At 34.4% G+C, this 25,951-nt stretch overlaps 3 protein-coding genes across 5 annotated transcripts; 1 reads left to right on the forward strand and 2 right to left on the reverse strand.

Moving 5' to 3' along the window:
* Positions 1 to 13: 13 nt before the first annotated feature.
* LOC135681978 (chaperonin-containing T-complex member BBS12) lies at positions 14 to 7,411 on the reverse strand. Of its 3 annotated transcripts, none has more exons than XR_016144742.1 (7): positions 7,265 to 7,411; positions 5,451 to 5,487; positions 4,916 to 4,997; positions 4,069 to 4,194; positions 2,517 to 3,732; positions 1,292 to 1,641; positions 14 to 1,111 (listed from the first exon to the last, which is right to left on the reverse strand). XR_016144742.1 is itself a non-coding variant. In XM_089113310.1 (6 exons), exons 1-6 carry the CDS (start codon positions 7,320 to 7,322, stop codon positions 1,367 to 1,369), a joined length of 1,794 nt encoding a protein of 597 aa, XP_088969436.1. In that variant the 5' UTR covers positions 7,323 to 7,411; the 3' UTR covers positions 14 to 1,366. The 3 variants fall into 3 exon arrangements, 1 of the variants encoding a protein (XP_088969436.1); XR_016144741.1 differs by having other exon boundaries at positions 16 to 1,155; XM_089113310.1 differs by having other exon boundaries at positions 14 to 1,641.
* Positions 7,412 to 12,794, forward strand: LOC135681982 (coenzyme Q-binding protein COQ10 homolog B, mitochondrial). Its single transcript, XM_065196670.2, has 6 exons — positions 7,412 to 7,553; positions 7,904 to 8,110; positions 9,806 to 9,998; positions 11,177 to 11,278; positions 11,517 to 11,694; positions 11,921 to 12,794. The coding sequence occupies exons 1-6, from the start codon at positions 7,447 to 7,449 to the stop codon at positions 11,932 to 11,934; spliced, it is 801 nt and encodes a 266-aa protein (XP_065052742.2). The 5' UTR covers positions 7,412 to 7,446; the 3' UTR covers positions 11,935 to 12,794.
* LOC135681979 (beta-secretase 2) lies at positions 12,378 to 25,622 on the reverse strand. Its single transcript, XM_065196667.2, has 19 exons — positions 25,214 to 25,622; positions 24,548 to 24,601; positions 23,617 to 23,662; positions 22,854 to 22,948; positions 22,209 to 22,278; positions 21,468 to 21,524; positions 20,936 to 21,000; positions 20,067 to 20,138; positions 19,548 to 19,652; positions 17,782 to 17,845; positions 17,428 to 17,489; positions 17,014 to 17,110; positions 16,753 to 16,807; positions 16,247 to 16,401; positions 15,463 to 15,495; positions 14,898 to 15,030; positions 14,606 to 14,643; positions 13,758 to 13,871; positions 12,378 to 13,403 (listed from the first exon to the last, which is right to left on the reverse strand). The coding sequence occupies exons 1-19, from the start codon at positions 25,475 to 25,477 to the stop codon at positions 13,195 to 13,197; spliced, it is 1,788 nt and encodes a 595-aa protein (XP_065052739.1). The 5' UTR covers positions 25,478 to 25,622; the 3' UTR covers positions 12,378 to 13,194.
* Positions 25,623 to 25,951: the final 329 nt, after the last annotated feature.

Genomic DNA, 25,951 nt, shown 5'->3' on the forward strand with positions numbered 1-25,951 from the left:
CCTTAACAGCGCTGAATATTATTTCAATGTGCTCTACAGGTAAGGATATTAATGTGAGTAGCATGTTTACCTTAAAAAACCGAGTAACATTTTTTAACAAAATCAAAGCCTATAGCCTTATAAATTCCGTTATTTTTTAAGCTGAAAGTTTTCTCTCATAAACACTTGAAAATGTCCCTTAACAGCTGTGAATATTGTTAAAAAGGGTTTTACAGGTCAGGAAGTCAATGGAAATGTCATGTTTTTTAAAAAACCCAAGGAATATATTGTCACCAAAATCAAAGCTTATAGCCTTAGAAATATTGTCAATTTTGAAGGTCAAAGTTTTGTCTCAGAAACACTTTAAAATGGTCCTAAACAGCTCTGAACATGGTTTTAAGTGTTGAATGTGCTACAGTGCTGATCAAAATTGCATGTTTAGATAAGACCGAGTCTCAACTTTTCACAAAAAGTAAAGGCGCATAGACAATCATTTACTCAAAAGGGCTAAGAAGGTCTCGATAAAAAAACAATCAAATGACTTTTTTCTATATCGTTTAAAAATTATTTCGTTTTAAATTTATATCATAACAGAGAGGTTTTAGAAAACTTGATATACAAATGTACATGTTTATTTATGAAAATATTCAAAAATTGCATCTTCAGAAGTTTAACAATTGATAAATCTTTGCTTGTCAATATAATTTTGTTATAAACGACTAAATTTATCTGCATTAACAGAACCAAAGCTCCTGTCATAAGCTCCTGTCAAAGTTCGAATTCCGTGGATTGGAACAGACCTCTTTTTGTGGTCACTTGGATCAATTCCATGTCATTTTCTGTTTAGCAAAACCACTGCTATTTTCATCGCAGATCAATTAGGATTGACACAAAAATCATATGATGTTTGCTTCTATTTTAAAATTTTCCAAACGACTTTAAAATCTTTCTTGAAATTTGAAAATTAACAACATATTCTGAACTGGTTACTTGCCTTAGTTTCTCTCCGTTTAAGCTTTTCAACTTGTCCTGTCTGCTCTTCACATTCTCTGATCAGGATCGTGCTAAACACCCAACAATTGCTCACTCTTTCAGCTGATTCTATTCTGATGTCACTGACTCGAGTTCTCCCCTACAGTTGAAACATCAAACAAGACAACCAATCATGAACTTTACCTAGTTGAAAAATTCAATTTTCTTAATTTAAAGTTAATCAACTCCCACGTCTTGGTTTCTTAAAATACCCCGATTAGATAACGCTCAATAATAAAAGCAAATAAGTGGATAAGAAAATAAAAAGAAAACAACGCACCTTCATCTCTTCTTGACTCTGAAATAATTCTGCATTCCTTAAGACCCGACCGCGTACAGGCTGATTTAAACACTTTTACTCTACGCCATTTGTAACCACCATGTCGATTCGAGATATGACGTTTACAACATTTATAGCTCGTTTCCAGGCCTCACACTTTGATCCTAAATCATCGATGGCGGTTGCTTTGGTTGCGCCGGCCTCGGCAATATTTCTTGATATGTTTGAGCAATATCTCTCTAGGCCTTTGGATAATTCAGTAAATACAATGGGCCTATATATGTTTAGTTCGTTAACCAAAAATCTGGGTAGACTGCTACGGTTGTTGGAAGTTGCACGTTGACTTCGTTCTGAATCAAAATGAAAAATTATGTTACTTGTGATAATATCCTTACATGTCTTATAGGCGAAATCAGTGAACCGTTTGGGAACAATTCTTCAAAAGTTTCATCGTAAAATCAAGTAAATGCAGCTTAAAGTATTCAAGTCAAATTTTGAAACATGTTACTAAAGCTTTTCGTCTGACAGTCTTCCGAGTAAAAAACATCAGAACATAGGTGAAAAAGTGCTTTTATCAACGCTTTTTTTTAATTCTATACCACGAAAAGATTTATTCCAAGTTAAATTCCAAAGCCCAAATATCAGCAGGAACGTAAAAACTAAATTTGAAGAAGAAAAACTGCAAGTTTTTGGCAATGAAACCTCTAGACGAAAAGCCTCTAGACTTGATGCCTAGATTTGTATAAGTTTAATGAATTCTCAGTTAAAGCCAATTAAATTTGGAATTTAATTGATGCTAAACGATCAGCTGATATTAGAACGAGAAATATTGAAAAAAACAATTTCTAATTGAGGTAGCAAAACATATGATGTGAAAAAATTGAAGTTTAGTAAAAAGTGAAATCAGCAAAAGGAATATAACCAACAATTGTAACGCCTGTTAAATTGCAACGAAATGTTAAACTGCCGATTATCTACTTTTTCCTTTTAGCCACCTTAACGGCAACAAAGGGATGTTTCTCTAAACTGCACGAGGCGAATCCGCTGATATATTTTAAAGCTGCTTTCATTTTCTGACGACAATAATCAGGCCTAATAATACTCCAAGCTCTTTTACTTTGATTCTCGCTCGTGTACAAATTGCTACAAAATTTGATAAATCAAGCTTTATAACACATGCATTTAGTATCTTCTGAACAGATTGAGACCAGCTAAACAACAGTACCTGCATGTTCTTTCAATTGGCTAATGCACTTTCTCTCAACACCTCCACCTCCGTGAATACATTTCTTTTCTTTAAGAAGATTTCTAAGACGCCTGAGCGAGCTTGTGAGTCTCTCTTCTAACAGCGACGTTACCACCGGTATTGTCCCACAAACTAAAATTGTAATAAACCTTTGACTACAACCAGGAAATTGCAAAGAAATAACTGACTTTAATCTCTTTTTTGCTCTGCGTTGTCTCAACGATTCATCTGTAAACTGCTTTAAGGACAAAACAATTGGGAGTCTAATGTCACTTGATTCGAGATGATAAATCGACGGTACTATAGGATTCATAGTAGCAAGTGACAAAGCTTTAAGGTGTCTTAGCGTGCTGACTTTCAGCACCAATAAACCTACTGCATGACATGTGTCAAGAAATTCTTTATCTTCTCCTCTGTATATTATACAAGAGATTTCCAATTGATGCAGTTTCTTCTTAAAACTATCAGACCTGTTAGTATCGTCTGAAGATTTTCCTCTCTTTTTGCAATATAGCATTTGATCAAAATCTATCAAGCCCACTTTAACAGGTTTCTTCTCAATAGGGCTTAACGTATTTCTCAAGTCATCAACAACATCTGCGACACAGATACCTTCAAATACAGAAGATTGCGCTTCTGGTTTACCATCGCAAATCTCAATAAAAATATCATCGAGACATAAGTCAAGATCGCATATTTCTCTAAATCCGTTTTGCCTATTTCTAATAACTTCCATAACTTTCAGGAGGATCTGCTCGACATTAACATCGTTTCGTGCAACACCACGACAAATCCTTGCTATTGAAGCTGAAATGGTCAACAATCGATCTTCCTCACGCTGAGTAGCAGCATCTTCAGTCAGGTGCCTACTATATCTGCTGCGGAAAACTGTTCGAGGACTTTTATCAAACGCCGAAGTCCTTGATTGAAATCCAGAAACGAAATTTGAGGGCTGGTTTCTATGGTCGCTAGTGCTTGAACCCTTTGACAGCGTTGCATTGTCAGGTTTCGGCACAACAGCATCCTCTGAGAATCCTGTGGTTCTAGCTTGTGCTATCTTTATTTGGGGATCAGATATCCTTCCTGCCATTGGTCGAGTCAGTTCATCCAAATATATTGATGATTTGAATGCCTCTTGTATACAATAATCAACGGCCTCGTCGAACAGACGGTTAATGACTGGGACTGGTATACCCTAGAAACAAATTGTGTGAAACTACTAACCATGAAACTCAATAATTTCGAGCTCAACGTGTAAATGTTGATTTTATGAGTGACTCCCCTTAGATACAGAGTTACTTAATGATTTCCTTGGTCATCAATAAGCAAATAATGGGTATTTATACCCTTCCATGGGGTTCTGAAGGTTAGAAAAAATCGGTTGCAATACCAAGATTATGAGTTGGTTAGCAACAGGCAAGTGCAGGCAAACGAAAATGCAAAAAACAAAACACTAAAAATTATCTAAAATAATTGAAATAAATTAGCAACAATTAGAAACAAGAAGTTTACAAGCAAACATAAAGGTTACCTCCTGCATTAGAGTATCCAGTGATTCTAACCAACTGCCAATCATAAAGACGAGTGTAGAACAGCATGTACCAAAGGTATTATGCAGTCCTTTGCATGCATCATGAATAATTGAGATGACTGGGTGCTTTCAAGGAAAATGGTGAATTATATAATTTTAATGACATCCCATTTGATCATTATAATTTTGATAAAATTCCCCAAAAAAACTTTTGTGAGACAAATGCAATTTCTTCTTCATCAACAATGACTTAAATGAAGACTATGGCTAACAGTACTGTTATACAAGTAAGAGGCAGAGCTGTAAACGCTTTGGTGTACAGAACACAACGATACCTAAAGATAACATTGAACTGGATGCTTGGAACCTAAACCTTGAGCCGTCACATACCAAAGGGTAACTAAAGACGTGCATGAACTCATGCTCCTTGTACTAGATTCGAAGATTACGGACCCTTTCGTCAGTACTAAATCAGGCCCAACAAATTCTTTAATACCAAAATCAAGCATTTATAGAATTTTATTAACTCATTTTTGGCAATTATGCAAAAAATTGATGGTTTCATTGTATTTCATTTCATTAGTAAGAGGGGGGAGAGCCGTCAAATTTATAGACACTTACGATCTTCAAGACTCAAGATTTTATAAGTGAATTTTGCTATTATTATTCTCTTTAACTTTCACATTTAAATTTGAATGAACCAAGCCACCTAGAATTTTGAATTCAAAAAAAGGAAATTGAAGTAAAAACTTAGAATAAACAAATTGGTAGAATAAAACATAAAATTTTTAATCTATGATGATTATTCAAAACATTATGCATAATTTAAACAAAAAACTGAACATACCTCCACTTTGATTGCTCTTAGCAGCTTTAAAGTATTAGCAGTAATCTCAAATTGACCATCATCATCAATGATACATTTGACACTGAGAAAAGTTCAAGAACAGAATGAATATTTTGCCAACATGCTAAGGTGTGTGGGGATATTGTACCTCCCATGGAACAAGAATCTGTTGGCAATCAGTTACTGTGGTCAATTGAAAATCTAGCCAATGCTCCACTCTATCACAAATTATATGCATTACAATTTAAAAGAAACCTCTTCTGCTATATTAGTGAAATTTGTTTCCTACCCTATCAAAAAGAAATTTTTAGAAAAAAGTGGATAAAGAACTTGGTAATGGAACATGATGATCTGGAGTGTTTGCCAAGAAAAACATGAAGGACACTCAATTTGCAATGCTTTTAAATCAACAAAAAATGGTCTGCTATTTGAGTGATCATTGTGACCCCAAAAAGCATTTTGAATTGCCAGATTGAATGTTGATAGGAACTACTATCCTTTCACTAGGAGACAAAATTTAAGCCATGAGACTCACCTTTTGCTTGGTCCAAGAAGTGAAGATGCAGAAAAGGCTGTATAAGGGAAAAAAGAATTTTACCAAAATCGAACAAAATTCCTGATACTTTATTAGACAAATCTGGAAAAGAGTGAATGCAGAAGGATAGGAAAAAGGTAGTGTGCAATTTGGATGATTCTAAACAACTTAGGATAGTCCAACACAAAACAATTTCTAAAGTTGACTCTCAAAGATTTGTCTTGCATTAGCAACCAAAGAAATGAATAATATTTCTGTATCAAATGATTCTGTTGACTTCTTTTTGTATAAAGTGTTTAACCATGCAAAGTCGATGCTGACTTCAACAGTTTTTATTTTCAAGTGTGGTTATGTAACTGTCTGTCTTATTTAACTGGCATAGTAGGCAGATAAAAACATTCATTATATAGCAAAGTGTAGCAAAATCAAGCTTTTATAAAACTAGATAATAGATACAAAAACCAAAAAAAGCAATAACAATAATAAAGAATATCCTGCTGTGGAAGCTTTTTCTCAAGAAAGTCCTACTATACCCCACCAGGGCATGAAAATTTATTTTTCTCCTTGCAACCGGAGGAAAATCATGCATAACTTTCCTGCAAGAATGGGAAGATAAACGAAAAAAAGGGTAAGGTTCCAACAACCATAATGATGTGTCACCAGTTTTTTATAAGTAAAAGGAGAAGCTACATTATAAAGGTTTAAGCAATTTTACTACGACTACAAAATCAATTTCTGTTTAGATGACTGAAAATTATTCTTTATCCATGAATGTCTAAATTGAACTGGAATAGGGGCTTAGCTATGATATTAATTTCCTAACTGGTGAGAATATTCTTAAGCTAGATAAAAGCATCCTCAAGGGTTCTCAGGTAGGAAAATCAATTCAACCTGTACAAGGGACCAACATGATAAACAGGGCACAAGATTGTTTTCTGAAAAGGTGGTACCTCATAACCTTGATAAGGGGTGCGTTAATTTGCACTTCTTGGGTAAATGAGGTGGGTGCCAATGTGTGTACATATGATTGCATGCCTTTCCAAAGATGACTTGTATATTGTGGTGCTTTCTCTAGATTTGGTCTAGCAAGGCAATTATTGCAAATGAGATGAAAAAGCTCAAATCTAGTTGGTGCGGCTTTCTACAATGAATGGTAAAAGGTGGTTTCTCCAGGCAAAATATGCTCCCAAAAACAAGGAAGATAAATGAATACCAGAAGAGGAAATTGATTGGTCTTACAAGTTGGGCAATGAGGTGACAAGAAAAATTACTAATACCAAAGAGATAAATCACGTAATGTGACATCCAGCATCTGAAATATATTGCACAAATCACCCCCAAAGATAATAGTTCTCTTAAAAAGCAGTCCCTTTTCAATGAAACAGCCAATAAATCCTCTAAACTTTGGAAAAAGCAATCAGAGTTGACTATGCTGGGTGAAAGCCAACTGAGGATAACAATGATGACTAATTATGACAAATTTGTCAGACTAATAAAGGCGCACCTGAAATTATCTTCTTTCTTCTATAACTGAAATAAACATCCTCGTCCAGAGTGTCGTACATAACATTCACATACTTACACGTTTTAATTTCAAAGATTACTCTAATTTTCCGTAATGCTTGCAATTTGTCAATATAATGATTGATCTTGCGCATCTTGTAGGTAATGATGTGGAAATCAATTAAACTTGAATTTCAATTTGGTGTGAGGTTTTCCCGACTGGCAAAACAAAGCAACGCAAAATCAGGTCTTCTGGAAAAGAAAGAACATTCTTTATTTATTTTTTCGTTATATAAACTAAATAGTCGTACCTATGGACTTTCCAGCTTGAATAAACGATGTGTTTTTCCTGTAGGTCACGCCGGCCATCTTGCGGGAAAATTAACCAATTCAAAATTAGGCTCTCTTCTATAACGAGGTGAAAGCGAAAAAGAGGCCTTGAAAAAAAAGACTGGTACCGACTGTTCCATTTCAGTGTCCCAAATAAATTGATATGGCGTCAAGATGTGGAACGATGTTGAATCGGAAAGTTTATGTAGGCAAAGTATCTAGGTTGCGATTTATACACTCGAATACAAGATCGCACAATTCTAATGAAAGGTGTGTTCTTTTTTCGTAAATCTATATTGTGTTTTACGGAAGTGCATTTTAAGGCCTATAGTCTTCTTTATGTTATGAAATTTTCAAAAGTATTACTTCATAATATAGATAATATAGTCCGCTGAAACTAGCTCCTCACACTAAAATGTTGAACAAAATTTAAGCTAGATGCCTGTTAATGCAAAAAATAGATTATTCGCAGAACGCCAACTCTAAGTAAAAATAATTTTATTGCGTAATAATCATTAAAAGGCAAAGGTCAGGAGTGATAATCTTATGCGAAGGCTTTAAACTAACATATTTGTTATTTATGATAAGCGGTAATTGAATTTAAAATTTTGTTTGCCTAGATGTGGTTGCAATCTCAGAAGTCAACTCCAGGAAAGGGATAATTCAAGAGCATTTTCTAGAAACATTGGGGCCATTAGCATTGTTCGGCCAGCACTCCTTTATCCACATAAAACAGAGAAAAGGCCAATGCGAACTTTCTTTAGTAATCCACTTGAACATGTTTTGAAAGACAAAAGAAAAGAATACTCTGAGAGAAAAATATTACCGTAAGTATTCAAGATGCTATTCCATTTCTTTTATCAACAGCTAACTATTGATATTTTTATTTAGCTTTAGTTGCTTTACTGTGAAAAAGTTTTTATGTTATGAGTGAAGTTTTCTTTTAGCCATGTTTGATTATTTTTCGTTTAGGCCAACAGCCTTCCAAACTTATTTTTTATGCCAAGGTCACTTAAGACAAATTTTAGTTTCAGACACTATATCAACATCTAAATAAAATATAAAAAATTTGTCTGTACATATAGAAATCCATCAAACTAAGGAAAAATAAGCCACAATAAAAGAAAATGAATGGCATTAAAAAATGGCTTCTCACAAGCTAAAGATTTAGGGATAGAATAAAATAGCATGCCCCTTTAATTACAAACAAAACATCCCCCTATGAGAACAGTTTCTTTGATCTTGCAGAGCAAAAAACTTCAACAACATTAGAGAAAATCCTCATACATAAAAGAAGAAAATACCATTGTGTAGACAGAATGTTTTATCACCCTTTCATCACTATTGTTAATATTTTCAAAAGGCAAGTGGCACTGATTAGACAAACTTTACAGTCATGCCAACATTTCTGATTGGCCTACTTATATCTAAGATTATATATTTTCTAACTTTAAGTTTTTTATCTATGTTCTGAAAGATGAAAACTGTGAAAAGTGTTAGCAATATGTTTGGAGATGTCTGCTAAAAACATTTTTAAAATGGTTTAAGGCATTTTTAAAATGATATCTCAAGATGACTGACTCTAGAGGAACCTTCTAATGGCACAATTTTATAGAAAGAAAGCCCCCTTCCCCTCATAGATACAAAGAAACTCAAAAACTTTGAAATTAGAGTAAAAAAACCTCAGAAAACACGTTAGGCTGCGTTCACACTGCAGCGAAAAAGCGAAGCGAACAGAAGCGAACGGAACAACATGCAGCGAGCGAAATATCGCGAATCAGACAGTTGTGCAGGGTGAAGTTTGATACCAGAATGGCTTATTTAAAACAAAAAAGAATGCTTTTATCTGAAAGTTTATTTCTTAAATATTCTTTACTTTCCAAACGAAGACTATTCTGGGTTCACAAAATTAAAAGAGGAACGAACTGATTTTTATTAAAAATAGATATTTGCTTTTATCTGGTGAAAATCTTTTTTTGGTGCCGCAGTTGTGGAATGACAAGGCTATTTCAGATTCAGAATGTATTCATCTATGTTTGACTCATTATTTCAGTGTCGTTGGAAATAAATTTATATTGGTTGGGGGATGTCTATTGTTTTGCTTCCCATATAAAGTACAGTTGGCAATTATTGGGGGCCACCCTTTTCCCCAAATATGAGGCCATGTACTTTAATACTGATCTGGTTGAAGACCAGTATCGTCAGACTATTCCCAGTAACTAATTGGTTGTATGGCAACGATATAATCAATGCCCATTGCTGTTATCCGTGTCGCTATCGCTCTGTCTTGATGTGAACAGGTGTATTGTTTTCAGTACAAACTATCTGAACACTAATTCGCTCATTCGCTTCGCTTTGCTATTTCACTCTCAGTGTGTACGCAGCCTTACTCATTAACTTTTTTTAGTAAAAATTATTGGTATTATTAGTATATTATTTAGTATTTTTACATGAAATGAAAAATTATTTGAATTAATAAAATGAGTTTCAAGCTTTAACTTGTTCGTCTTATTCCATGATAGGTTTTCCATGGACCACATGTATGATGTTGTTGCAAATGTTGATGATTACAAGCATTTTGTTCCATGGTGTAGAGACTCAAAGGTCCTAGAAACAAAACCTGGTCATTTAAGAGCTGTTTTAGAAGTTGGATTCCCTCCTTTGGTAGAAAGATATACCTCAATCCTAACACTAGTCAGGCCAAACTTAGTTAAGGTGAGCTTGAACTGTTTTGTGCCCCTTTTTGCATAGCAAATATGCATGACTAACTGTTTATCATCGACCAAAAATTGCTTTATATCAGGCATAGTCAGTAGCAGTAGGCAGGATAGGCTGTCCGCCAGGTATGAATCTGGCAATGAGTAATAAAACAAAAAGAAGTAATAATTTTTTTACTCGATGAATCGCTGTATACCAGGGCAAAATATTAGTATGTATTCATTGAATTTTATTTATTTTGAAATCTTGTTACACTGGATTATCGGTCATCACATTTCTTTGTTCCTGATTTATTTTTGTTAAATATATATATTTTGCTTTTGTATATAATGCTTTTGCCGGACAGCAAAGAAGCCCGGCCCTGTGTTCCTACCTCGAGGCAGTTAGAAGATTTCCTTGGCAGTGTATTCCCTGAAAATCTCAAGAAGCATTCAAAATACATCCAAATAATAATTAGTAGCTTCATATAATCACATTCTTATATTGTTTTGACTGTAAAAGCAAATCCCTTGCCATAAAATTTCCGGGAGAGCTTAAGAGCAAAGAAAAGGGGTGGTCTGTCTTGATAAAACCAATTAAAAATAACTGAGAGCCATTCTGTCTAAACCAGGATGCCTGAAGCACAAAAACTGTGGGGCTGATGGATGCTAGAATGAAGGGGGTACATGGTTTTTGCAATGCTGCTCTTTGTTGTAAAGGCACTCTTTCCGACATGGAGGGAAGTCCTGTCTCCTATGTATTTTTTCCCCTCTTTACCTCTGCTTTGGCATTCTTGGGGGATTGTTGCCCCCCATCCCCTAAGATAATTAACAAACAAAGCTATATTTCAAGAGAAGGCAGAAAGGTCATCAATAACTGAAAATAGCTGCCTAACTTTATGACAGAGTCTTTTTTCTTGAAGGACCTAACAGTGTAGAGTCTCATGCATTTTGTAGCAACAAACAACTGAATTTCAGGGCTCAACACTTCTGTCCTCAATGCTTTAGGTGCATTTAAGACATTTTTCAATCTGGAAATTAAAAGTTCTAAGCATATCCTTTTGGCTAGGTTCAAGCGCATCATAACAGTACAATGGATACCCATTTTGTATCTGTTTTTCAAAAGAGATTGTGATGATTAATGCTAAAAAAGACAGTTGTGATTGAAAGCATGATTTATTTTCAATTTTATTTCAGTCTGAGTGTGTTGATGGAGACATGTTTAACTACATGAAGGCAGTTTGGAGGTTCAGCAAAGGAATTCCAAACAATCCAAACTCATGCACATTGAATTTTCATGTGAGCATCTGTTTAAAACTGTGATCTAAGTTAATACATACTGCTCTATGTTTTATCAAATGAATGTTACCAATCTTGTATTCATGGCTGTAAGAAATATTTATATCAAAGTTGTCCTTAAATTATGTAAATTAAAGTATAGGGACATTTACAAACTGAACCAGAAAATAGATTTTACATTATCACCATGTATTTTCATGTTTTTTCAACCTGGTTGTCATTTTTATATTTCATCCAGATTGCTTTCGAATTCAAGTCAGCTCTCCACTCTCATCTTTCTACAATGTTCTTCGATGAGGTTGTGAAGAAGATGGTTCAAGCTTTTGAGAAGCGTTGTGAATTGCTCCATGGCTCTAGTTTCTCAGGGAAGCCCATTCATAAGCGCCGCAGGAAATTATCAAGTTACAGAGAAACAGGTAAATACTTATATATGATGTTTTATTAAAGTGTCATATTAGTAAATACCATGGAAGTGTTTGGTTAATGCACCTCTTGTCTTTTCAAAGGCTAATCTAAGTACCCTAACGTAGGACTACTGGCTGCCCACATAGCAGGCTTCGTAGGGGCCATTTTATAAACTAAAGCACCAAAACTTTCAAATATTGCAGTTATTTAAAGCCTTTCCTGTCTGTTTCTTTACAGTTGAGACAAGCTAACAACAACTGGATTAGATGTTCATAAATGGCTAGGAATGTGTCAAATTGTGTCGATTGTAACTATTTGCACTTATGTCAATCGTGGTAAATTTTTTTACTGATTATTATTAACATAATCTAGAAAGTGACATGTCTTTAGCTACTCTTAACACTAATGATGTCAACTTCAAATTATCTTAAATGAATTGTACATACAATTGCACACATGTTTGAATATTTATGACCAAGTAGTGATATATTGGTTATTTAATGATTATTTGCCTTACTGTAGTCAAATGTCATGAGTACTTTTTCAACACAATTAACTTTATGTTAGAGTATTCCCAGCATTTGCTCTGTTAGAGTCAACTTTTATTGATTTGAGGAGTGTTGCTCTAAAATGGCCAGGTTATGCCAACCACTTCATACTTCATACATAAAGACAAAAACAAACTAGAAAAAACTAAAGCTGCTTTTTGTGTCTTATCAGAAATTAAATTTGTTTATAATTATACCCAACATTAATTTGTTTTCATGATCTATTAATACACAGTTCGAACAACCATTTTAATTTTAAGTAGGTTAACCTCAACCCTACCAAGCATTGTCCTACCCTGTGCTTAGCATATAGACAGTTCTTCCTTTAAGCTGCCTTAATAATTGAAGCATTGGCAATTTTTAACAAGTGTTCCCAGATCTCTGATCTCATAGTATTTCCAACATGTTAATGTTTGGTTATTTACTAGAGCTAGATCTCCTTTAGCAGTTAAATATCTTTGTGATACAAGTGTTAGATAAAGCAACTAATTCAATATATGGTATTTAAAATAATATACATCGTGTAATGACATTTTACATTTTAGATACTATTTTATCCTTCATCCAATTTCTTTGAAATATGAACTTGTCTTAGATTTACAATTAAACCCCTTTTTGGTTAGTATATTGCAGGCATTGAGTTATTGTGAGTAGAGGCTTCCATTGTTGGGGGGGGGAGGGGGTCTGGGTCATCTTCTTTAGTGTGATTACTTTGGTTTCATGTGATCACTTTGTTTGATTCAAACACTTTAACTTCATGTGATCTTGGAAAGCAAAATTTAGAAAATTTTTATTGACAAAACCAGTTTTCAGAACCAGAATAAGATAATCTTGTATGACCTGTCTTGGGCCCACAAGTATCATTACAGCAAAGCCTTGACTCAATGTCTTTTAATTTTTTTTATCTGTAATAGGATGATATAAAATACATACACTTTTAGAATAACAAACGTCTTACTTTGATCATCTAAATGGATGCACTCGTCTTTCCTGTTCAGCAGGAAACCGTCTTTGATCATAAACTGGATACAGTTCTCGTTGACCATCATAGAACAAAGGATACGGTTCCCTTGTGTCAGCTTCATAAACACGTCTGCAGCATAAGCACATGCAGAATATTGCGGATCCAAACAGCAGCAATATGATAATTGCAAATAGCCACTCTCCACCAACTACAGAATAAAATATAACAAAAGTGAGACTAATCTTTGAAAAATTATATCAAATGCAGTCTGTCTATAAAAGCATAGTGATTGGAATCAAAGGACATGAACTTTAATGCCAAGTACAATCTGGCAACTAAGCTCAGGCACATGAGCATAAAAATGCAAGTAATACCACAGAAAGTGACATGTTCTATGAGGTAATAAGGTTCGTAAGTTACAGCATTGTTATTTTACAAAAGACCGATATGGGGTTCTTAATGAAGGTCATTTAGATCAAAAAATTGTAAAACAACATTATAAAAAGAAAAATTATAATTATTTACGGAATTATAAAAATAAACAACAAAAGACAACACATACTTATACACTGACGATACATAGGCATTATTGCATGGCATTGTAGCTCAAATTCGACGCTACCGTGGCCATCCAAATATGTTTGGAATTTGGGCACTTCGAATGCAAACACGCTTCCTGTGAATTGAAGTAGATCAATGTCAGTCTTATCGATTCTGCACGGTCTTTATCGAGATTGTACAACAAAACAAATGAGCATTTCTTCTTATAGAATAAAGCATTCGTTGAGAGATCAAGTCAAAAATAAATAGAAACTAAATAGATCAAAATTTTGACGAAACTTGTGTACCAAGTATATCTAAATAAAGGAAGAAGTGATCTAAAAGGTCTTAAGCGGAAGGAATTTTATGAGTAGCATATTTGTTTACATTCTCCAAAGAATTGGTAATAATCTGTAACAAGATGCCTGGCAGAATAACCGCAGTTTGCTTTGTGAACGATAGGGAGTTTCTCTCTTCAAGGATGATGTCATAAAAGAACAAAATATAACTGTTTTCGATCAAAATGCGAGGCAACGCTTGCATCAGATATACTTTGAGCAAGCTGCCATTTGCCAAAATTTAATTTTTATTTAACAGTGAACAAAATTTTAGTGCAAACTGCTACCATTGACTCCATTTATAGTAACACCAAATATTGCGAAATGTGACAGCAAAAGGAGCTTGATTCAACAGCTTTTGAGTATTTTGGCCTAGTATTAAGTGAATGTAAACAGTACTGTGACTTCGAGCGAAGTGACTATAAGCGGAGTCGACTGAATCAACTTTCCATTGTCTGCTGAAAAAAACATTCTTTCTCATATTGCAGCATCTGTAATGCCTCTGTTGGTAATCAAGGATAAATTCACATACCAATCCAACAGTATCCTTTTGAACCATCGAGGTTTTGTCTGTTAATGAAACAATGCAAATGATTTTAAGGCAATCAGACATTTAGCTTCATAGCAGACTTAAATTGCCTTTATTTTCAAAAGTAACTGCTGCCAGCCTAAAGAAACACCATTTGAAACACCCTTATCCCATTAACTGCGGACTTAGCTTGGTAGATGATTAATTCATTTCTCTTATGCTATGTCTTTTAGAGGGATGACTTTTAGACTATATCTAACAAATTATTTTAAAAACTCTGGTATAAAAAGCTCACCTTACACCATTAATCCAAATACTGATTTTGCCATGAGAGCACCAGGCTCCTCCGTGCTTTGTGCATGAATTGCAATCTCTGTGGCATGAAACCCTTGGTAAAAATGGGGCGTGGCAGAAGTCATACAGTCGCCCTGAAATTCAAAACAAAGGCATTAAGAAGGAATTGCATTAGCTGCTGACAGGGGCATGGAACTCATTTATAACTAAACAAAGTTCCCATAATCATGAAGTTCTATGATGCTAAACGGTACAATAGTACCAATCAAACAAAATCAAACTTGATTCCCTTCTGAACCATGTGTTCTGAAAGCGTGAAGAAGATAGTCACGTTTTATAATATGCTTAATGGAGTCTTGCAGGACAGGGGTAATCATTTCGCCTTAACAACTGGGATATTTAAAATACTCAATAATTACCAAGGCCTTTAAGAGACTGTGTTCTTTGACTGAATAAAGATAGGTGTAGTATTAAAGCAATATTCTCCTACTAATCGATATCCTATTAACAGTAAACACCAAAAGGTGTTTATATTAGCAGATTTTTTTGTAGTAGACTGAATTCACCTGCAACTGTAGTATTCAGCGTTATGGGATTACCTGATAAAAAGGGAGAAATATTGTAAAAATGTGTATAAGAAATATTTGATGCAAAAGAACCGTAAAAATATGAATAACATAAAAACGTGAAAAGCTGAATAGTGGGGCGTTCACTCGAGAGGGCGTCTTAAAGATGGGACGCTTTTCATACCCAACGTTTAAGGAACATGCTAGCAACAAAAACTGAGAGACTGGCGACAATTATTGTCCATTGGTAAAAGGAGCTTTTGAAAAGGCTGTTTTCTACAGGTTTAAAATTTACGTGAAATGTATTTATGCCCAAAATTTCCTGTTTACAATAAACGATTTGTCTTAAATTCTCCATATTTCTAAGAAATTTCCCTTTCCAAGGATAGGAGATTTAATCGAAGGAACAATTTCGTTAAGCTTCATGCTCTGGCAAAGTCCCTTCGTCACATTACTTATTCATCGTGGAGCAGAAATTTCAGCTACAGATTCTTTTGGGAAAACACCACTGTATCCAGCAATCGTTTAACAAAGGATGCCTTGTTCGTTTAAACACAATTCAAAATTTTTCGAGAGGGTTTTAAATAAGACAGCATATCCTCAAATCGATACGGTGTTTATTACATGTTCTTAGTTTTTTAAAAAAGGCCATAAAAAAGCCTTAAAAGGCAGCCCGAGCAATTTCAATTTTCTACTCTCCAAACAAAGCTGATTATAAAGAGATGTTAATTGAAGAGGACGAGGAATGACTTAAACAAAAAAGTTAATTGTAGTAAGTACTTACCGCACGGTCTTCCAGTTTCTGGATCAGTGAGATTACTGGATGCGAAACCGACTCTGTGATTGCCACGATCAAATATAACGACATTGCCTTCCATGACAACTTCTCCTAGAACAGCACCAAACTGCTTGGCACCAATACTTAAGCAGTAAAACTGACTGGAATCGAAAGATAACATTTATGATAAAATTTAAAAGGAAAACAGTTTTCTGATAATCATATTAGATTTGAGGTTTAGGGTGAAAAACTTAACTTATTAATCTGCAGCTTAAGGTCAATGATAGAAAAATAGAAATAATGATTCATAGTATAAAATGAAAAAGTCAGAATTCTTTTGTTTATGTTGAGGCAAAATCAAGTTGGTTGGCAAACAGACAAATCGTACTGAAAGATAAACAAGAGGTGCCTATATAAAGTATGTACAGGATAAAATATTGATTTCTGATATGATTCATAACAATACGATATCGAATAATGCTCTACTTCAAAGAGTATCAAGGCAAACGTACTCTTGCTTTCGTACATAATGTTTTCCCAAAATCGTAAGAGCAAATGAGCCACCATCTAAAATAAAAAAATGTGAACCAGCCTTTAAGAATAACTACATCAGTAAGTAGTAAGATAGTAAACAAATACACAAAGAAATTTTGTCAAGAATTTACATGAAACGTGCCACTGACAGAAGTGAGAAAAATCAAGCAGTGGCCCAGCTAAATTATGAATTGTAAGCAGCAAATTATGTTCACTCAATATATATAATTTTTACTTACTAGTATCTTTCAAATATATTGTTAAATATGGCCATTTAAATGGATCTGTTTCAACACAATAATTATTCCAAAAGCGAATATCGACTGGAGGACCATGCTGGAACAAAAATACTTATTATTACAAACATAGCAAAGCAAAACATGTTTTTAATATACGATTAACAACAGTAAGTGATATGTGGCGGCCTTTCGGCTATCTAGTTAAATCATAAGAAAATAGTTTACTATTTCTAGTCTGGCATGGGCATTCGGAGAAGGATTTACAGAAAGACTGATTTTTAACAGATATTCAGTCTATAGAAATTCACCTGTTTACCTGACAATAAAGGATGCGAATCTAACTGCCAAAACAATAAGCGTGCAATCATTTAAAATGGAATTAACAACGATAGCTTCATAATTTGCAAAACATACCTTTTTGAGCATTGCAATCACTGCTATATAGATTTCTGGCTCAAGCAGAATGTCAGTCGTACCTTTAACGCAAAAAATTAACCCATTCAAGGTTTACAATTTCACATTGAAAAGTTGCTTCAAAGAATCGAAACATCAAATTGGTATCAAAATTCAAATTTAATAGTCTTTTTAAACCTTTTAAAAGACATTTGGAACTTTTAAATTTCAACATTCAGTCATGAAAAATTTCAACATCTCCTTATCTTCTTGAAGAATACTTTGTTTACCTGATCTAACTTATTTTTACGATAAAGAAAAGCTAAAAGATGATAGTAAGTTTTGATGTATTTTTCAGTAAAATGATCAACTTACCACTATCAACAATAGCCGGGGGATAACTGTAAGGAGATAACCCAAGGCTATGACCAGCAACATCCTGTAAAAGGGCACAATAAAATCCTGAATACTATAGCATTTTGTTAGCGCAAGGTTGTTAAGTGATCAAGACTAGGGACCTTCGTGAATTGTGAGTTTCTCAAAACATCATTGGGACACTCTAGTGTCAAAGGATGTTTTGAAAAGATTAACAGATTGCAAGATAAGCCCATAACAATGCCTCTTGAAAGCCTATACATACACTCCCCGATAGAATCGAATAAGGGAAATTCTAGGATTCAAAACTGTTGCTATTTAACAACTATTAATGAGACGGGGGTGCAATACAAAATATGCAAAATTTCAATGCAGTGAACCAAGGCTTTTGACAGACATTGAAGCAACAACGTAAAAAGTACAGGGGTACTAAAAAAGGTAATCATATCTTCCACGGGGTGGAAGTAAAATGCCTTGAACTGCCCCTTTACTGCCTAAAACTATCCTTCAAACTGCAAAAAACAAGTCATGCGGATCTTCCCTTAAAGACAGATTTAGAAAGAGTTTTATTCTGTTGGGAGTAAGCTGAGCTTTCCTCGATGGTGCGAATAAGATATTAAGCCTATGTAGTACATGGAATTCGTCGTTGCCAATCCCTGTTATAAACAATTATGCTGCTACAACACAACGTCTTTGATTCTTTGTTATTAATCACTAATGAGTAGGAAAATGCTTTGTTTCGTTAATTACAGATTAATCCTTTACACGTCTTTTATAAAAGTTTGTTTAGAAATATAATTGTGTGACAGTTTAACCTTGTAATTATGGAGTGTGCATTATAAAGTCCTTGAAGTTGAACAAGCATTTATATATGTCTTCGAACCTACATATATGGTAAAACATAAACCTTAAACTAGAAATAGCTCTTGCTAGTACTGCCCGCAAACAATTAGTTCCTTGATAATGATTGTTTTGAAAATTTAGGTCAGGATATTCGAAGAAGACACCATTTTGGGTTTTCACAATTTTATAAAAACAGCTGCTCTAGTTGATGCTAAACTATTCTTTTTATCAAGAATTTTTGGTGTTCAGTTTGCCTTTGATTTAAGTCCAACGCCCTTTTGAAAATCATGAAGTTTTTCTAGGGTTTGACATTTATTTTTCGTTTTCGTGAAGCAAAGACGTATGAAAATGGACACGTGATAGAACGGGTACAGCTAAAATAGATTGCGATCGATGATTCGTACAGCGCGATGTACAGGCGATAATCACGACAATCATAACTTTTGCTCGTACGGTGTCGAGTTTTTGGGAGAAAGGTGTGGCATTCGACTGGTTTTGATTCCCAAAACTTCGAATCAAAACTTCCATCCATTGCGGAGAACCGAGCTGTGATGCAGCACCGTTTTCGTGCAAGAAAAAACCGAAGGCCTTTAACAGAGTCTTGGCAGAGCAACGCTCCGAAGATAATTCCCTTCCGCACAAAGAGGTGGCGGTTAACGACCTCCTCGACAAAGCCGATTGATTGACAATAAAATTGATTGACAGTTGTCATGGCAGCAGAAAAGTGACAAAATCTGCTGAAAAAGTGCTGACATTATGAACTGAAGCTTCCATATGCTACTTATACGCGGGGCAGACTATAAGCCCTTCACTCGCGCGCTATCGCGCGCGAGTTGCGGGCAATTACCAAGGGCTACATCTAATTAAATGGACCTCGTATGCCTTAACAGTTGCACAAAGAGAAACAGCAGAGTGAGACTCACAATTCCTGTCATCCGTACAGTGTACCAGGCTTGGTGAATCACTCTGGTCCAGTGAACTGGTTTTAGGTAGGACTCAGGTTCTGGTTCATCAAGCCATAATCTACCCTGCGAGTAAATTTATAAAGAATCGTTAATAACAAATTGGAATAGCCTGGTAAATAGAATAATGAATAAACTGGCAACATGTGCATAAACTAAACGGTTTTTCCTGAATTCAAATGTTTATGGAATAAGAAAAAAGATTTTTAAAACCGCAAGGGTATATTACATATATGATGAGTATATAATACTATTCTTTTGGATCCACTGACTTGCTTGATTGTTACAAATCGCTAAGGGAGATTATTTTTGTAGATCGTTTTAACCATTGTCTCAAACTGAAGATCATTTAAACCAATTTTGCAATATTTTGAAGGGTTTTCTTAACAATAAATATACCTTTACTTTATTCTATATATATATTGTGAAAATATGCTAAATATAATTTTACATAGCTAAGATAATTTTATATAGACTTACATTCCCATTGCACAGCGCCATTGAAAAGACATTTGGAACTTTTTTGTCTGCAACAAGCTGGTCATAAAGTGGCTAGAAAAAAGATGAGATTAGTATAACAAACGAAGTGCATAACAAGAAGTAGATATTGTTACGAAACATATACTATTGTTTTGACTGAAACTTATAATATTGTCGTTGCAGAGAGTCTTGGGGAATAAACAAACATGGAAAACTTTTTAAATCTCCTAAACTTTCCTCTATTCATGGTCACATATAAAACTTAACACGTAGAAAAATTTTGAAAATGTTTCTATCCCCCAAAAACAGATAACCCCTTTCACTTACTCATCTCTGAAAGCCTACTCATATAAAGGGATAGAACTTCACTTAATTACCAGCCGTCATCTTTTTCTATGACTTTGTTTTGATTTTCCTTCTCCTCATTTCATTTTTTTGCACCCTTTGTTACATGTTTATTTTCCTGTAGCTTTTTTATCACATTTTTATGTCCCCTTTCACATCCTGATTGCTTCTCTCACGTACAGTTAGGTCACATGATTTTGAGTAGAACTTGTGCCTTTGACTATATTTAACTGAATCTGACTCTAACTAGAGTCGAAACATTTATAGCATACTGATTGTTGTGTGTCTGAGTATGAGAATGTTTATACTGATCATTTCATACTGATATTTGTATCAATCTTTGAATAGTCGACAATTGAAAATAGAAGAAATGTTGCAATACAACTTAACAAAATGTTTCTCTTTGTCGTTGTGCTGGTAATCTGTTTATCATTAAACTGCACTTTCCAAGATAAAAAATGTATGCACGATGAAACATTATTAAACGAATATCATCATTTGAATGGAAATTTCACACAAAATACCTTTACGTTATCAGCGGACAATGTTCTGTATGCCAGTCCCAGTATTCCTTCATTTACTGAATTTTCTGCAAAACATAGTCAACCCAGATTATATCAATAATTTGTGGGCAATTCAGGCTCAATCAATGATTTTGGTCCTGGCCACTTGTCCACCTATCTCACTCAACCCAGTCATGCTACTAATCAATCTTTAAATTAATTACACGAAAATTACTCAAAATTTCCCTTTTTACTTATTTGGCGATGGGGTTATAAACAAGATCATGTTTCAAACCAGTCTGCTTGAAGGGTTTTGTAACAAGATGTTGCACTAAGTGATTTACAATATGAATCAATTTTAAAAGGTCCAATTCAAAGAATTGACTTTCAGCCATAGTATGTAGTCATCAAGCCAAATATTTGAAGAAATTAAACTATTTTGAGACTACTTGAAGATGGTTATTTATATTTAATACATCGTAACATATTAAATAACATTTAATATTTAATAACAGTAATATTTTTCTACAATAAATAGTCTAGAAATACATACTAAGAAAAAACTCTTTTTCTTGATTTATAACAGCGAATTCTGCAATTGTTGTTGGACCTATATGAGAAACAAAAATTAGCAAAAATTAAAAAAAAAGTTTACAGAGAAATCTCAAAGGAAAATTTGCTTTTTCAAGACTACTTCTCTATTGTTTTCCTTTACTTTGCAACATCTATCAAACAAACCTGATATTTTCAAGACAGAATTCAAATCTCGGAATTGAGCCACATGCTTCCTTTTTGTGACAAAAAAATCAATTAATGACAGTATGAGGACCTCTCCGAAGACCTTATTACACCATATTACAAAAACTGACTTACCCCCGGACAGAGGACTTTTAGTTAGTTAGTGAGAGAAACAGTTTGAATCATGTCGAGAAGTTGTAGAGAGTATTTGGTTTTTATAAAGATTTGCGTTGGAAAACTATGTCGAGTTTTGTGTGTTTATTACTTGAAGCTAATTGATTTGCACTCGAACCGGGCCACAACACCACTTTAGTAGATGCAAGTTATAACACCTTAACTTTGCAATATTTTATAAGTTGTAATTCATGGCTAAGCAAGAGATAATTTTTTTGGTTGGACCAACAAAATATATATGGAGAGGAAATATCATACCTGGTGATGGGATTTTACAAATTGCATTGAATGAGGCAGTTTCATTATGTCACACAGTCAAAACTAACATTAATTTTTAAATTACATTAAACATTTATATTATATGAAGAGAACAAATGCAAACCTCCTGGAAATGATATCACATCTCTAAAAACGACTCCTGACCATGCACCTTTCCCATACTCTGTCTCTACCTACAAAAACAATTTTCATGAATTCCAGCAGCTTGAAATCCTACTGCATGAATTGCTGTTCGTGAGGAAAAACATTATTTATTTGATACTAAAATTTTTCAAGCCAGCTTATTCCATAAACTCAAGTGTGTGTATGCAAAATTGGATCCAGCTTTATCATCAAATTATCTGGTATGAATCCATTGCTATGAAATTCATTATAAGGAACTAAGTTTTATGGATTAAAAATTTGAAAATAGTACGTAAATCCTCAAATTCCCCCCCCAAAAAAAGCCCCCCCCCTTGAATAATCCCCCACTGCTATCGTAAATTTTCGAATTGGACCCCTCCATTTGATGATTTTTGCCATCTGAGGTTACCTATGGCGTTTTACTAAAATACCACAACAAATTCATACTTTTGAATTCCTATTAAAATAAATGAGGTCTTTTAATAATGTTTTCTTAATGTTTACAATAATTTCATAAGCCCCCCTCATATAAACCCCCTCTTTCGAATAAGCCCCCATCCAAAAATATCAAAAATAAATAAGCCCCCAGGGGGCATAATCAAGGATTTACGGTATATGATCTTACTGGTTTATTTAAAGGAGCAGCTGTGGATGACTTTGAGGGATAATAATAATTATCAATCTTGCATTTGCTTCCATGTTGATCTTTGCACTGTGGACCTAGAATAAAAAAATGTGACAGAAATCAGCAAGAAAAATGGGAATTCTGTCTGTTTACTAGATGCATTTCACTGGATATCTGACATTTTCCTAGAATTGCACATGATTGTTTTGTCTTGCAACTGCTCAGAAATCTATTCGAATATTTCATGGACTTGTGAAGTACTATCAATAGATTTCGACTTTTCTTAATAATGCAGATTAAACACTGAACAGTACATAGCAACAATACTCACATAAGAATCTTTACTCTACAATCCACTGATAGGTTAAGAGCACTTGAGCAGAGCTTAATAACAGTCTGTCTCCAAGTATGCTCAATCTTATTTTTACAGGGAGTAAGATTCAGGCCTTGTTGACATTAGATAACTTATCTGAGGCAGTCTTGGATGGTTTAAGGTCCATTGGCATATGAGCCATTCCCTAAGAGGACAAACCACCTTTACCAAAACCAGTTATCATGTTCCTGGTTGCTATCTTTAAGATTATTCTCCTAAATTTGGACTGAGCTGGAACTTTTTAAAGAAATGCTTTAATAGTGACTGCTTTACTCTGTAAACCTCTGCATATTTATGGCTTGGCGCATACAATTTTCTAAAACTAGCAAAGTTGGACAAGGTAGCTTAGATTTGAAAATTTGAATATTGATATCATAAGGTATTCTTTACCTGCTATTGCCATATTTGCTGACCCAGTGTCTATCAGAAATTCAAGCTATAATACAATCATCAATCAATCACATCAATGTTCTTTAAAGCAAAATCAAAGCTTTAGTCAATGCGTGTTTACTATATAATTTGCAGTTGCCTGATACTTAAAGTCATGGGAACTCACAGAAACTTTCCTTCCGATTCAAGTCTACATAATAGCCAAAAACCTGAAAGAATCCTGTGCTCACGAGAGATCAAGATATTTTATGGTCTAAGAGCAACATTTCTGATACAGGTTATAAACACAAACTGACATGGCACCCTTGCAATCACACCCAAGGTTTTACAAAAAATGAACAAGATAAGTAGGTAAATGCATATGATTTTTCTTTTATGTCCACTTCCATTCAAGAATGAAAGAAATAGCATGCTAGAATATAGAACATGTTATTACTAAGTATGCCAACAAATAAGAGTGTAATGCTTAGGAAAAGCTAAGAGGGTACAAAAAATACCCCAAAAATGGGCATTATGAACAAGCTTTCTAGATCCATCAGAACTGCATACTTGGTTTTTCTAAAAGGCCTCTCATTAACAATTAACCAGAATTGAAAAATTCTATGCTACATTAGAAATTGTGCTGCTAAATTAAAACTGTATTGCATTTTAATTGTTACTTCAGAAATCTACTTGACATATAAAAAATTCAGCTCCCTAGAGCAAAACTCAAAATGTATGATATTGTGGGTATATGGGCTCCAACCCATGACAAAAGATTTTGAAAAAAGCTCTATTGTTTTACAAAAAAATGCTGTGAGGCCATGGCTCCCCAGCCCCCCTTCGTTGGAGGCCCTGGGGTAACTATTTAACCAGGCATTGTGTCAATTGCAGATAGAATTTATGAAAGACATATATATTAATGCATAGATGAAATAACCAGGCAGCCTACCTTTTGAGGAGGAGTACCAATATTCATTTCTATTACATATGCATACGATGTACTCTACGAGATGAGAAAAGCAGGAATTATTGAACAAATTTTATTCAAAGAAAGAGAATTACTAGATGTTTAAATTTCATGACAGTTATCCAAAAATGGATTCTTTTAAATTCCATACTTTAGAAATATGAGTAACAAAAACCATTTTTAGATGCCATAGCTTCTTTGTGGAAAATCTTTTTAATTTACTTCAATTTCCCTCAGTATGGTTTAGGCCTATACTTTTGGGCCATACTTGTCCATGTTTACCTAGATATTTGGTAACAAGGGTTGTCGCCTTTGTCAATATTTGTCTCCCTCCTAGGCATGTATAACGTAAAGACAAAAAATAATCGAATGATACGAAGTTCGCATGACGTCTTTAGCTTTTTCAAAATATTTGCATTAGGTCTTCAGCTGACTTAGGTCACACAAGCGGATAAAACAAATTGCTTGAAATAACTGATTGGCCTAAATGGATGTATTCAACAGCGTGGCTGTAGATGAACAACGTAAAGAATTGACATGATCTTGTCAAATTCAGAAAACTGAAAGTCTTTAAAAACTACTTCAACTATCAATAAAATGCAAAATCAAACAACTGAGCAAGTAGATACAAATACGAATGAAACTTACTCTCAACGAGTAGCCATCTTTACTCCGACCAAAACTGCTTTGGAAATGACTTCTGTTGTGGTATCTTGAATGTTTATGAGTGTGTCCATGCATTTTTGTTTTCCTACGCAAGTGAAACGATACTGTGCCAAGATCTCCATGTTCAGCTTGTACTCCAAATTTGTTATCAACAACTCCGCCGAAAATAAACATTACCAAAATATGGCTGATCAACCCTGCATATTTCAGCCAAACATTCTTTCGGCGCTGGTTAAAATAAACCATACTTTGATTTCATGGAGAGGCATATCTTGCCCATTATTTTACCCTCCTTCAGGACATTTCAAATATCTTAAAGAGCAATGAAAAACAGATTGTTTGGTCACGTGGAAAGCTACGAAGTACCTCCACCATGTTTCCATCTTGGTCGGTGACAAAATTATAGAAACAGCGCGCGTCTTCCCCACTGACCAATAGGATGCGGCCATTCCAATGATGTCAAATCACCATAGAAACCATCACTGACCCCGCTTGTAAAAGTGGGAACTTTGAACTATGAAAAGTTCTAAGTTTTGGCTTCATTCAATTCCAATATTGCTAGCGTTTTGGCTTGATAGATGCATCAGATAAACATGAGCTCCGACACAAGTTGAAAAGTGGGTAGGGGCCAAGGAAAAATTTAGCACCCACAACAAAAGATTTATGAAAAAGCTCCATTGTTTTGCAAAAACAAAGGAAGTGGGGGCCTGAAATTCCATT

The sequence above is a fragment of the Rhopilema esculentum genome, chromosome 16 (assembly GCF_057945365.1).
Source record: "Rhopilema esculentum isolate cy_ngs chromosome 16, ASM5794536v1, whole genome shotgun sequence".
NCBI lineage: Eukaryota > Metazoa > Cnidaria > Scyphozoa > Rhizostomeae > Rhizostomatidae > Rhopilema > Rhopilema esculentum.